Raw genomic sequence first — 13,168 nt, forward strand, 5'->3', positions numbered from 1 at the left:
TTTGACCCCTCTGCAACACCTTCTCAATCACATGGCAACAACAGCAATATGTAACACAAGGTAATCAAAATCCTTCAATTAATCAATGTCCTACTCAACCTTTCAATGATAACAAAATGATGAAATGCTTTAAATATTTTTAGTTTGATCACTATGCAGATAAGTGTCAAAACAAACACTACTACGAACAATGGTCATTTCAATGGCCAACCCATGGAGTCACACTACTAAGAACAATAGTTATTTCAATGGCCAAACCCAACGGAGTCACACATAACCCCAACTAAAGACCCTTCAACAACCGACCAAATGGTGTAATAGTGAACCTCATCAAAGATGACGTCCCTGATGACAATGAAGTTGAAGCCAATTACAATGAGGGCTACAATCCCAAATATGATGGCAATGACAACCCTTCTCCAAGTATTCTTATATCTCCACACACTTTACTTAATGTGAAGGACAGAGTTAAGGGTGAAATTGTCACAATTCTCTTAGGCAATGACAGTAGTCATGATTTCATTCTTGCACAATTGACACAATAGCTCTCTCTCTCTCTCTCTCTCTCTCTCTGTGTGTCTCTCTCTCTCAATTGTAAGACTCAAGTCACCGTGAAAGTTTGCACTGGTGAATTTTTACATACACCTACATTGTTAGTCGCACCACTGCATGGTATTGATATGATTTTGGTAATGCTTTTGTGACAAGAATTTGACTCCCCAATCAACTACAAAACATGCATATTGATTCTCTCCCATGAAAACAAAACCTACTCCATCCAAGCAACACTCAAACATAAAAAAAGTTGACTTCTTTCTCACACTCAAGCCAAACGAGCCATTAGAAAGCGAGGGAGGAAAACATACCTAGTGCTTGTAAATCAACTCTCTACTAAAACTGAAACTCCACATCACTCTTCACATGATGACTTCCTCTCACAATTTAAGGATTATTTCATGCATGATTTGACTCTTGGAATTCCACCTTCACACCTTGAGGACCATAAAATTGATATTATCTCAGAGTAGTGACCTCCCTACAAAGTACCTTATCGTGTAAACCCAACTGCACACAAGAAAATACAAAACCTAATCACTGACTTACTTAATCGAGGACCTATATAGCCCCTTTTAGTACACCATACAAAGTTCCACTACTTCTTGTTAAGAAGAAAAATAGAACCTTTTGTATGTATATTGACTACAGAGCTTTAAGTAAGATCACCATCAAGAATAGATTTCCTATTCCTAGAGTTGACACACTCATAGCAATATATGCATTGTATAATCTACTCATTGTAGCCAATCCTCTTCAATGATTAAACATGGAATAGAAGACGATGGCATGCACTAAAACTTGTACACACCATTAGTCTACTCTACTCAAGCTTACATGCTTGGAGAGGGAGTGGTGTAATCATGCATAGCAAGCAAACTAATATACTAAAATACAATCATGCAAGCACGCACAAATTTATATACTCAGAACACAACGATATAGGCAACATACTCACACAAGCATTAGTGATTAGGAAAGTACTCTATTAGAGTACTAAAAGTGGCATAGTTTCTGACAAATTAGGCACATGAATATAAAGAAGCTCAAGCACTATATAGCCACACTTTTGCTTTAAATATATAATGCATAATCTTAAGTGTGTTTACAGATTTACAAGGTATCCAGTATTCTCACGGTTTCCCGTACGATGTCCAGACATCCAAAAGCTATTGAGTACCTTCATCACACCTATGATCACCTATGCCTCACAAATTGCAATGCTTATACTACCTAAAGCTCTTTAAGAGTCCAATTGACTATTACTGCAAAAGTTCTGTCAAAACAAGGATTTTAACAAGGATATTATGACTACTCCATGACAATGTAAATAGTCAATTGAGTGCACGCTGTTCATTAGATGCATTTGGACATGGGCGATAGCATCATCACTAAAAACGTTTGTAGAGTCCAACTGACATTGCATGAGCACATTAGTGTTAAAACTTTCTTAAGATCTAATTATGAGGAAATCGAGGAGAGATCATTGTGAAATTTTGCACCCAATAACATGTCTACAGTCTTCACCATCAACATGGTGGTTAAGAAAGGCTGGGCCAAGACTTCATAACTTCGAGGTCCTTTGTCAATGCAATCAATAAAAGTTAAGACATTCAGGATGGAGACAAGCTTGAGAGTAAAGCATATAATTCCCTTCTCAAGAAGAATTAGGTAGGATAAATATTATCCCAATCGCAGTGATGGTTATTACACTCATGAAGCTGACAACTTCAATTATGGAAGAAGAGATCATTCCTCTGAAGATAGAGGAAGCTGCATAGGCAAGAGCTATCCTGCTTCCATTCAATACGAGCATTGTTAAGAATCTTGCCACCTGCTCTTTGAAATATTGACACCATGAGCAAGATCCTAGAAAGAAGCAAGCTCATTAGAAATAAACTGCCAGCTATGCTGATGGCAGTAGAGGTAGAGGACTTTCTCGCATCTACGTTTCCACTCTATTGACAGCATTACTCCAGCCAAAATTGAAGACAATGGAGCCCAAAAGAGAAGAGAAGATGCTCTCTTTGAGCAAATCTACCAATAACAGATAAAGGCTTCAACAACACCTCATTGAAGATTGAAAAAATCTGGGAAAATGATAGCTCTTCAAGTTGGTTGGAACAATGATAGCATATGCATCTACGCCGTCGATGGGCAGCCCCTCCCAGCCATCAATCTGCTACATGTCCTACAGCAGAATCCATGCTTGCACCGTTAGATGTACGATGCATCCAATGAGGAGCCAGCATGTCAGCACAAAGAAAGAACTGCTGACACCTCAGCTGGCAGAATTCTGCAGCCTGAGATGCTCACAACCTGCCACCTCAGCTCCCGGAATCTGGAATCTCTAACGGATGTCCTTCAATGTCAGAGGACACTGCTGCAACCTCAGCCTGGCAAGATTCCCACTACTGACATGTGCTGCAGGTGCTTCCATGCATGGCCCCACCCCCTCTCCCCTGACCTTGGCGGCCAGGAATGGTCCCGCGGTGACCATTCCCTGCAATGCCTGCTCCCCTATGGCTCCAGGCCTCCCACTCGCCGCCTTCACTATCATGTGAGTAAGGCATATTAGGTATGGACACTTTAGCATGTCTCAGCGCACGGTTTTTAGGTATTCCTGCTTAGAACGAAATGGAAAAGAGTGCGAAAAACAGGCCCTACGGAAACCATCAAGAAGAAAACTCTCAAGAAGAGCAAGTAGATCAAAAGATAGCCTCTTACCATACTCTCATAATAGGGAATACATTCAAATTTTCAGAGAAGATTAATTCCCTTTTGCAATTATGTCCCACAGAGTGCAAGTTCTAACACCTATCTCAACTCACACCCCAGCCCCTAGCATGGACTCCTGGCAGACATCAGCCTCACATGAAGCTGGGCAATTTGCACCAACCAAACAGCACCAGACTTGCACCAAGTAAGAGATACCACCCACCGAGTAGACACTAGCAAGGATTACGCCCATTGGGCTTAGATGAACAAACCCAGAATAAAAAACCAGCAAACAATACAATTTTATTTACAATTGACAGGGTCAAAACTTTCCCGCAAGGAGAAAATTCGCCAGATGCAAGCTTCACCAGGAACAGAGATAGAAGTTATTTACGCATGATGAATTAAGTGACGAGTTACCAAAATCAACAATCTTTCTTGTACTTTCAAGCAAGCATCAGCAGGGCCATATAGCATACATGAGATGCATGTAGTGGCAGGCAGAAGCTCGCAATAGGCTGCTGGGCACAAGCACAGGCATGACACAATACAGCTAGGATACGTAAATCAGGAAATGTCTGCTTAGAGTGACCACCTTACAAACAATTTGTGAGGTTATTATGATTCAAGTAGTACTTGCAGAGCTACTTAATGAGGCTGACATCACTGCAATCAAAAACAGCATGTGATGCATGTTTTGTTGCCTAGGGGTTTGAGGCTATAGTCTTGCACCAGTGTCCTCACCACCTTCTGTAAATATTCCTCAAGACGGTTTTCATACCCAACTCTAACGAAATTTTTCAGAAATGCTTGACGAACTTACCAAGGTGCTAACACTAACTTCCAAACCAACAACAGGTGGGTATGGTGAGCACTAAATGCCAAGCTAACAGTGGTGCATTCCATGATGGAAGAGCACCCCCAAGGTCAAATTCAGGGGCAGAGTCACCAACTTCGCAAGGGGAGGAGGTCCAATTCAGCGTTGTCCAGCCGACGAGCAGTAAGATATTTTTGCCCCAAGTCACAACTCTCAAGCAGATACTCGCACTATGGCACCAGAAATGGGAAAATCGACGGCCATGATGGAGCTGCCAAGCACTAGCAGAAGCTCAGGCGTGACACAACTCACTTACGATACGCATAGCAGGAATTGCCTGCAAGGGATAATCACCTTGCCAACAATCTGCAGAGTGATCGCATTTCGGGTAGTACAGGGCCCAGCGGATGTAACTGCCACATCTCCAGTGTAGATCCACCAGACCAGCAGTAAAATATTTTCCTCTAGATCACAAACTTTTGCAATCATAGACCAACCACACCATTTTGCTTCATACAGCAATCAAGGGCATAATGTGAATGCTATTGCAAAATTCAAAGACCAACAACCCTCAGGTTTTCTGAGTGTAGCCTCTTCACATAAACCTGGTAGTTTTGCAACAGATAAGAAACCCTTGTAAGTTCCAAGAACCCGAATAATCCTTGTACTTGCCTTGTTAGATTTAACCAACATACCGAACATTACTGTTTGATTTCAAATGCAGGGAAAGATCACCAACGAATGCAGTAGCGAGTAAAGCAAATACAATTTATTTACTAAAGGTCAAAGTCAAATTAGACAAACAGTTTTTTCAATACAGCCTACAGAAGCTCTGAGAAAGATTGAAAAGACTTAATGACTTTAGACTATAAAAGACTTGCCACAGCAGCTCTTCCTCTACTCAGTATCAACTCTCATGTATGCCTGGATGGAGTCCAAGTCAGACAAAGCTTTTCACATGTGAAGGCACTAATCTGAGCACACAGAGTTGCGAAGGTAACGAAATCAATTGCCTCTTCACAGAACCTGGATGAACTTCCTACACAAGAAAACTACATCTGTCAAGAGCTACAGCCATGATGGCAAATTGCAAGAAAAACCGAAAACCCAAAGAGAATTGCATTCACAATTTGAGAATTTCATTCACGATTCAAATGGCCAAAACCTCTTCAGTGTCTATAATATTCTACATCAGAAAAACATAGAAAAACCTGTGTACGTAATTTAGTGCCACACAATGCAAACGCATTGAAACAAAGTAATGTTCTCAGCAAGTAGAAACATGGTAGACATAACTCTTATGAAACTAACAGAGAACCTCTTAAGTGAAGCACTTCTATAGTATTCTACATCAGAAAAACATAGAAAAACCTGTGTACGTAATTTAGTGCCACACAATGCAAACGCATTAAAACAAAATAATGTTCTGAGCAAGTAGAAACATGGTAGACATAACTGCCATGAAAGAAGCACTCTTATAATATTCTACATCAGAAAAACATACAGAAACCTGTGTACGTAATTTAGTACCACACAATGCAAACGCATTGAAACAAAGTAGTGTTCCGAGCAAGTAGAAACATGGTAGACATAACTGCCATGAAAGAAGCACTCTTATGAAACTAACAGAGCACAAGTTCAACAATACCATCAACCCAAAGAAACAATAGAAAAAAAATGAATGAAAGCCCGTAGTCACGCATATTGAAAAGGGACAAAAGGTCCTAATCGCAACCATTCAAGATCACACATACAGTAGCAGTCCTGCCTCCTTTACAAGTTCCTGCTTTCAATCCAAAATGATGCACGACCCCATGTACCCATAATGAGAGTTATGTCTGCAAGAGTGGAAGACCAACAAGGCATGCCAAAGTCCTCAAATCTCAAACACAATCTACCTCCTGTCTAGGCCACCCTCCAGTATCGCCACATTGAGCTCAATACGGCATACCCTAATCCACATCACACACATATTGAGTACCCTACATAGACATACCTATACCATGGTAAGCTAGACTACTTTAGAGAAGAGAATGCAGCCTTACTAGACCTCAGTAGTAGTTCTGGTGCCTGCGATTGCGGGGATTCATCCGGTTCTTCTTCTCCTGTTCAAAATGAAGGCGCAAGCTCTCAATAGTCTTCTGTTCACTAGGAGGAGCAAACTCGGGCTTTTTGATGGAGACAATCTCACGGCCCGCCCCTCCACGACACACAATTCGCACATATATCTCTTGACCTTCTTTGAACAACCGCTGTAGAATTGCAAGCCCCCCTGTAAATCCAAGGTCATCTGCGGGAAGGTAGCCATCTCTGCCTGAGGGCAAGCTGACGAAGTACCCTACAGGCATAACATCCTTGATAACAGCTTTAATGGCCAATGGATCCCCTTCCTGCATCATCTTCTTAGGGTCCATGTCAATTCGACTGACTTCCTCCTCCAAATCCAGCTCTGAAATATTGGGGATAGGCTCCCGACGATAGCTTCTGTAGAAGTTAGCGATAGCGGGAGACTTTAGCGAGTGAGAGGAAGGTGTCATAGAGGAGATGCCTTCCCCCGCTTCCTTTGTCTTCGCCATTAAAGGTGAGGCACTCCATTCCCTGCAACAGATTTGTCGCAGTGAGGATCTCAGGAACCTAGTGCCCTTCAAGGCAGAGCTTGCCTTCGATGCCGCTATGGCCATAGTCTACGAGAGAGCAACAAGCGAGCAGGAGCTGGACAGATGTTCTTTCACACAGAATATACCTAGTTAGGGTTCTCCATAAAACCCCAGAAGAGGGTGTTCAAGGGGCTGTGCACACGAAAGGACGAAGGGTCCATGGCAATATGGAAATGTGTGGAACTCTACCCGCTACTCTCTCCTTGACACTAAAAATCGAAGGGACATCTTGAGCCATGGCAAGAGGAGAAAATGTGTGCAAACATATGGAATCAACCTCATAACTACGTTTGAGACAATGGGATCCACGCGGACGAAGAAGAAAAGGATTTTTAATGACATCATAGGAGAAAGCCCAAGAGACCTCCGATGTGCCTTGAACACAAGACTTGCGACACGAACTGCCAAGCCACACTTGGATGAGAGAGCACCTAGGAAGTGTAATGGAAATGGACTATGAACATTGACAATAGCGGAATTAAGGAAACTGTAGTGAGCATTTTTATGAGAATACTTTGAGAAAATAGAAGGTGAACTTGATAAGAGGTAGCAACATAACCATTATACTTCTTTAATTAACTTGGCATGAACAATACTTTGGAAGAGAGAGGATTAGAGAACTTGACAACAATTGAGGACCGAATTTATGTGGAACTGGTCCCCCCTCCAAAAGGCTTTTGTATTATAGTTTCTCCCATAAAGAGAGACTTGGTACAATACAAGCTTTGTGTTCCTTGAGACCTTGATGGTGCAATGAAGATAGAGAGCTTCATGCACCACGATTATGTCTGTAACTTATCTAAATGAAAGCATTAACTTGTCCCCGGCCTCAGTCCCAAGACCTCAAACACCTTTGAAGGTGGAGAGAGCTAGCAAGGAATGAGGGAAGGAAAGAGGAAGAAGAAGTATTCTTATGAGAAAGAAGTAGTGTCCTCTCATACCATTACTTATAGAGCTTAGCATAGCCATAGTAGTATAGTAATGGAGATGAAGAAGATGGTAAGTATAGCATTGAATCATGGCTCTTGGTTGGATTTGCATTCCATAGCCAAGAGTTGTTGGTGTAGGCTCTCAACTTCTCAAGCTTGGAGAAGGAGATGGTGTTCTTGCACAACACATTATGAGAATGAGAGTGTGTGTGAGTGAATGAGAGAGGGTATATGGTTAAGCACACCCCCTCCTTGCTTGGGTTGACCCCCTCTTCTAGCTCTAGCTTGGAGACGAATAGACCTCCTCAAGCCTGGTCAATCACAAGCTTTGTGTATAACAAGCAACAAGGGTAGCATTAGGACGAGTGTTCTCCTTACCCATTTGGGAGAGAGGAATTGAATAAAGCTTAAACAATTAAGTAATTCAACTAAATTCTTATTGGACCTCTCTCAAAGGCATCCAGTAGGCTTTAGGCACACTATGGGGGAAACCTAAATAGGGCCTTGATATGTGTCATATTTGCCTCTTTGAGCAAGGGGTGTCCCTTGAGTGAGGGAAAGATCATTCAACCCCACCCCCTACTCTTGGGGCTCACCCCTCCTTTGTAGGCCTTGCTTTGACTTCAAGTACCTCAAGCATCTTGGCCCCCAAGTACCTTAAGCATTTCAAGCACCTTAATCATCAAGCATGACAAGCACCTTAGTCATAAAGCATGACAAGCACCTTAGTTAGCAAGCACGACAAGCACCTCAAGCTTGGGCCGGGTTCCCACCTCAAGCTCAGTCCTAACTTGCCTAAGGTCCTAGGTCTAAGGACTTTTAGCACACTAACCTTTGGAGGTCTTTAATGAGGCTAACCCTAAGGTCTGTCAAGCTCCATTGGCTAGCATTGCTCTTTGACATATCGTCTCTCATTGGATCCATTGACTTTGGTCCCGTGTTGAGATAGATCCATAAGCACATGTCTATATTCTAACTCTTGTTCCTATTTATTCTCCCACATTAAATGATCAGTTTAATATGAGAAAATCATTTGGGTTAGTAAGATATTAGATTTTATGACATTACCTCTATCTTGAAATCATGGTCGTCCTTGACTATGAGATAGTGGAGATAAAGCCTTAGTCATTAGTCTATGTTTCTTAGCAAGTAGAGGATCCCATTTTACCCTACGACATCATTCCAAGATGGATGACTAATCCATTTGGGGCTTGGGAGACTTGGTTGCCGCAAGCATGTCTGCTCTTAAGTCCATTTCATTCTCCCAAAGTAGAGTGACAAATTCTACTTGGTTTTTGAGAGACGTCATCATCACAAACATGATTCTAAGCATGCATACTACTTAAATTTGTGCACAATAAATAGAGAACTAGTCTTATAAGACAAAAACATTGATAATTTAAAAGAAACGTTTACATTTGCTTACTCTAATGTAGCATTGTAAGTATTGAAAAGGTTCATACTATCCTTAAGATGTGTTCCTTGCATCCATTTAGCATCTTCAAAAGGATAATTTTTAACTTAATAAGATACCATCAGATAATCTTACCATGCCTTAGTACCTTGTCTTCATGTCGAAGAATCAATTCGGGTTGAAGCACCTCTTCTTGATCTTCGATCTCGGGCGGGTCCTCAATGATTGGTTCTTGTGGTGGCTCTCCTTTGTAAGGCTTAAGTAGGCTCACATGGAAAGCATTGTGAATGAGCCAATGGTTGGGCAACTTGAGTTGATAAGCCATCTGATTGATTGGTTTTAGAATTTGGAAAGGACCATAGTATCTTTTTGCTAATTTAGCATAATACTTTTGGTGGCCGGTAGGATTTTTGCCTGTAGTCTGCCTCAATCGAGCCTTGGGAAATTTGAGTAGGACCCAATGATTTTCCTTGAAAGCTAAGGCCCTTCTGTGTTTGTTAGCAACAACCTTTTGCCTTTGTTGCGAGATGGATATAGCCTCCTTAATCTTTTGAAAAGATTCTTGTAGGTCTCGGCTATACTCATCGACAGCGAAGATCTTCCAATGTACCTTAAGTAGCAAGGGACTTTTAGGTTTTCCTTCAATGATTTCAAAAGGTGCCTTCCCCGTGGTAGTATTGTCATAAAAACTAATATCTAACAATTCCAAATGATTCTCTCTTATTAAAATGATCATTTAATACGGGGAGGATAAAGGGAACAAGGGTTGGAATATTAGACTGTGCTAGTCTTATCTCAGCACGGGATCAAGAAGAGAAATATGTAAGAATCTCTCTGAAGGTCCAATTGGAGACTGTCGACCAAAGAGCAATGCTCATGTAATGGAGCTCAAGGACCTGACGAGTTGCTGCATTAAAGCCTCCAAAGGTAAGCGTTTCAAGTCCTTAAGGCTAGGACCATTAGATAAGAAGTCAGGGAACATCGTGAGCTATAATTTAACATTTCCTAAATTATAGGAAATTCTCCTAAAATATAGGAAGCGCTTTTGAATTTGTCAACATGCTTGGTAAAGACTAAGTATGTGGTCTAGGGTATAAGGAGCCTACCTAAGACAGTTTAATTTGGTCAGTCCCAAATTAGCAGGTAGTCGCTACCCCTTGTCAGAATTGAGTCTATGACTCTCATATGCTATGGAATGCCCTTCTTGAAGCAAAACTGCTCCAAGGCAATCTCCACAAGCATCATATTTGACCTCAAATGGTTTTGAGAGATCCGAAAGTGTAAGCACGAGTTGAGAAGTAAGCTTTTCTTTAAGTTTTTCAAAAGCACTTTGCTCTTTAGCAGTCCATATGTATTTATTATTTTGCTTGGTCAAGTCATGTAGTGGTCCTGCTATTTGGGAGAATTTAGCTATGAAGCGTCTATAGTATGCACACATACCAACAAAGCTTCATAGCTCATGTAGATTCCTTGGATTAGGCCATCCTTTTATTACTTGGCTAGATCCATACGGATACCATCTTAAGAGATAATATGACCTAAGTATTGAATCCCTTGGAGGAAAAATTCACTCTTCTTTTGGTTAATGAAAAGTTTATTCTCCCTCATAGCTTGAAAAATTACCTAGAGATGTTGCTTATAGTTACCCAGTGCCAAGAGCACCATAGTTACCCAGCGCCAAGAGCACCAAGCTCAACAACGCCTAAAACCGCAGCGTTGTGAGATGCTAGCTTGGTTGTGGCTCTGTCTGCCTGCGAGGATGAGGTCCACCTTGCCTAGGGAAGCCACTACAGCCACTGAGCATCTTGAGATGTTGTCGGATCTCCTCGCTTGCAGCTCTTATATCAGGTGTTAGGTGGCGAGGCTATGGGGGGTGATGGCGTGCAGCCATGGCGAGGAAGCAGACAGAAGCAGAGAACGAGCGAGAGAGGAGAGTCGACACGGCTTGCAAAAAATAACGCTATATTTGAGTTAAAAAATCCTTGATACATATAAAGCTAAAAACTTTCCATGCAAACTGTTTTCCTAACTGCATGCCTTATGAGGCGATTCCCACGGGTACCGAAAAGGGCTTGAACCCAACAATGGTATCCATAACAAATTGAGAGGAGGATGATTTCAAGTTAGCAATCTCTTCATTACATCCTTCAATGGTCAACGATGGTGTTATTGTTGATGCATTCCTCTCCCGCTCTTGCCTGATCCTGTTTTGGTGGTCTAGAGCCGTCCTTGAGTTCAATGCATTGAATAATGTTACATTGTTGTGTGGCATACCGTCATGGCATAAATCTCCTAGTCCATGGTTATCTGTTCTTTCCAAATTTTGTAAGCATAAATCAAGGGACCTAATTTTAGCATTGGGATCTGAAGACCATAGGCCATTAAGCGAGAAATGATCATACATCCCATGACCATGTCCATGTGCCCTTTTATCATGTATAATGCATAAATACTTATCCTTTTGCAATTGCGACAACTTACGCCATGTGTAATACACATTCCTACAACTTTGTTGTTGCATCATGTGAATTCTACGTTCATCCTTCAAACGTGCAATCAGCTCATCATCCTTTGTTGACTCTAGTTGAGACTTTATCCGACTACACACAACACATTTGGAGAACTCACTTGTTTTTTACAAGGTCACATTAGCAAAGTCTGTATTCTAAACCCTATTGAATGTAGTGCTACACATTGGCTTGAGACTCATGTTTTACTGAAATCATGTAAACTGTCTATTTGCTTGTACGTGTTCGGTATTGCAAGCAAGGTTTCCCTAATACCATCTTCCATAGCTCTACTGTTATGTGGTATTCTCTCTGAGTTTTCCTCAACAAAAGAGTGTATCAATGCCCTTCCCATTTCTGTATGGTCTCTTCCTTTTCTTACGACATCATCATTACCATGCACTGAGCGTCAAACCCCATTCTCGAATTGTTCACGATAACAATAAAAAGAAGTTTTTGGAATGCCATGAATTTCGTACCAAGATATATTGAGAGCCTTATTTCCATTAAAAGAAAATACATAGTAGCTCTTTGTAGTTGTTTTGTTCTCACGAGAAGCAGTCAACACTGTATCATACACATAGTTGGTTCTATTTTGCAAACTCTGTCCCCAAAATTCATTGTGCATAGACATGACCTTATCTCGGTTGGCATATTGAAAACACCTTCTAGAGCAACAATCTATGGTTGAAACGAGCTGGACAAATGGTAAGGATGCTTGGTTGGATTTCTTAGAAGGTTTCACATATATTTTTGGCTTCCTATTTATAAAGCAATACTTTTGCTTTTTTGAAATAGGATCTACCAAACGAGCTGCTTCAATGCATGTATCTTCCAACTCATCCATAACATGTAAATCCTTACATCGTAACAATTCTTTTCCATCCATAGTTGTCACTCTATTGATAGGCCAACAGACTAGATCGATGCTACATACATCAGATTTAGCAAAAATAGTAGCCTCACCAGCATAGGATGTTTCAATACCAATACCGATGTTATCTTCACCTAGGTCGCCAAAGTTTATAGAGTGAAATGGATAGACATACATGACAACCCCTTCGGCTACTACATGTGTTTTGCTTTCATCCCACAGTTGAACCCTCTTATCCTTCCAAACCTCCATATAGCTCATTCCATCATATTGTGCCTCCAATGCTCCCATTGGTTTGTCAACATCATGCATAGGAACCCCTTGGTACTGCATTTCATTCATATGCTGCAACAACTCTATACTCTATTTCACAATACTGTGAAAAGCATCTCCCATTGTCAATGCATTCATTGTTGGAAATGGAATGAGTTCTTTCTTTTCAAAACAAAAATCAACTGACACTGATACATTGTCTTCCCCAATAAGCAAGCTAGAAAAATATGCACTTGGGTCTACTTCACATACACTAATGACAACCTTTTGTGTGGCTACAAACATGCACACTCTATCACCGTTTTTATAAACCATACTTGCAAGAAGGTTCACACAAATATTTGTTAAACAAACCAGCACAAGTATATGGGAATTTACATGTAATTTTACATTGACCATCTTATTTATGGCCATAGGTTGCTTT

At 41.1% G+C, this 13,168-nt stretch overlaps 1 protein-coding gene across 6 annotated transcripts; it reads right to left on the reverse strand.

The window, feature by feature from the left end:
- Positions 1-4,844: 4,844 nt before the first annotated feature.
- LOC147420031 (uncharacterized) lies at positions 4,845-6,900 on the reverse strand. Of its 6 annotated transcripts, none has more exons than XM_086503973.1 (2): positions 6,141-6,900; positions 4,845-5,125 (listed from the first exon to the last, which is right to left on the reverse strand). In XM_086503973.1, exon 1 carries the CDS (start codon positions 6,769-6,771, stop codon positions 6,142-6,144), a length of 630 nt encoding a protein of 209 aa, XP_086360099.1. In that variant the 5' UTR covers positions 6,772-6,900; the 3' UTR covers positions 4,845-5,125; position 6,141. The 6 variants fall into 6 exon arrangements, with proteins under 6 accessions (XP_086360099.1, XP_086360098.1, XP_086360097.1 ...); XM_086503972.1 differs by having other exon boundaries at positions 6,136-6,900; XM_086503971.1 differs by having other exon boundaries at positions 4,845-5,129; positions 6,141-6,899.
- Positions 6,901-13,168: the final 6,268 nt, after the last annotated feature.

Source organism: Adiantum capillus-veneris, chromosome 28, assembly GCF_014529385.1.
Source record: "Adiantum capillus-veneris isolate H3 chromosome 28, ASM1452938v2, whole genome shotgun sequence".
Classification (NCBI taxonomy): domain Eukaryota; kingdom Viridiplantae; phylum Streptophyta; class Polypodiopsida; order Polypodiales; family Pteridaceae; genus Adiantum; species Adiantum capillus-veneris.

Bases quoted from the DNA above. Each gene is read 5' to 3' on its own strand.
- LOC147420031 (XM_086503973.1), bottom strand. From the start codon at position 6,771: ATGGCCATAGCGGCATCGAAGGCAAGCTCTGCCTTGAAGGGCACTAGG.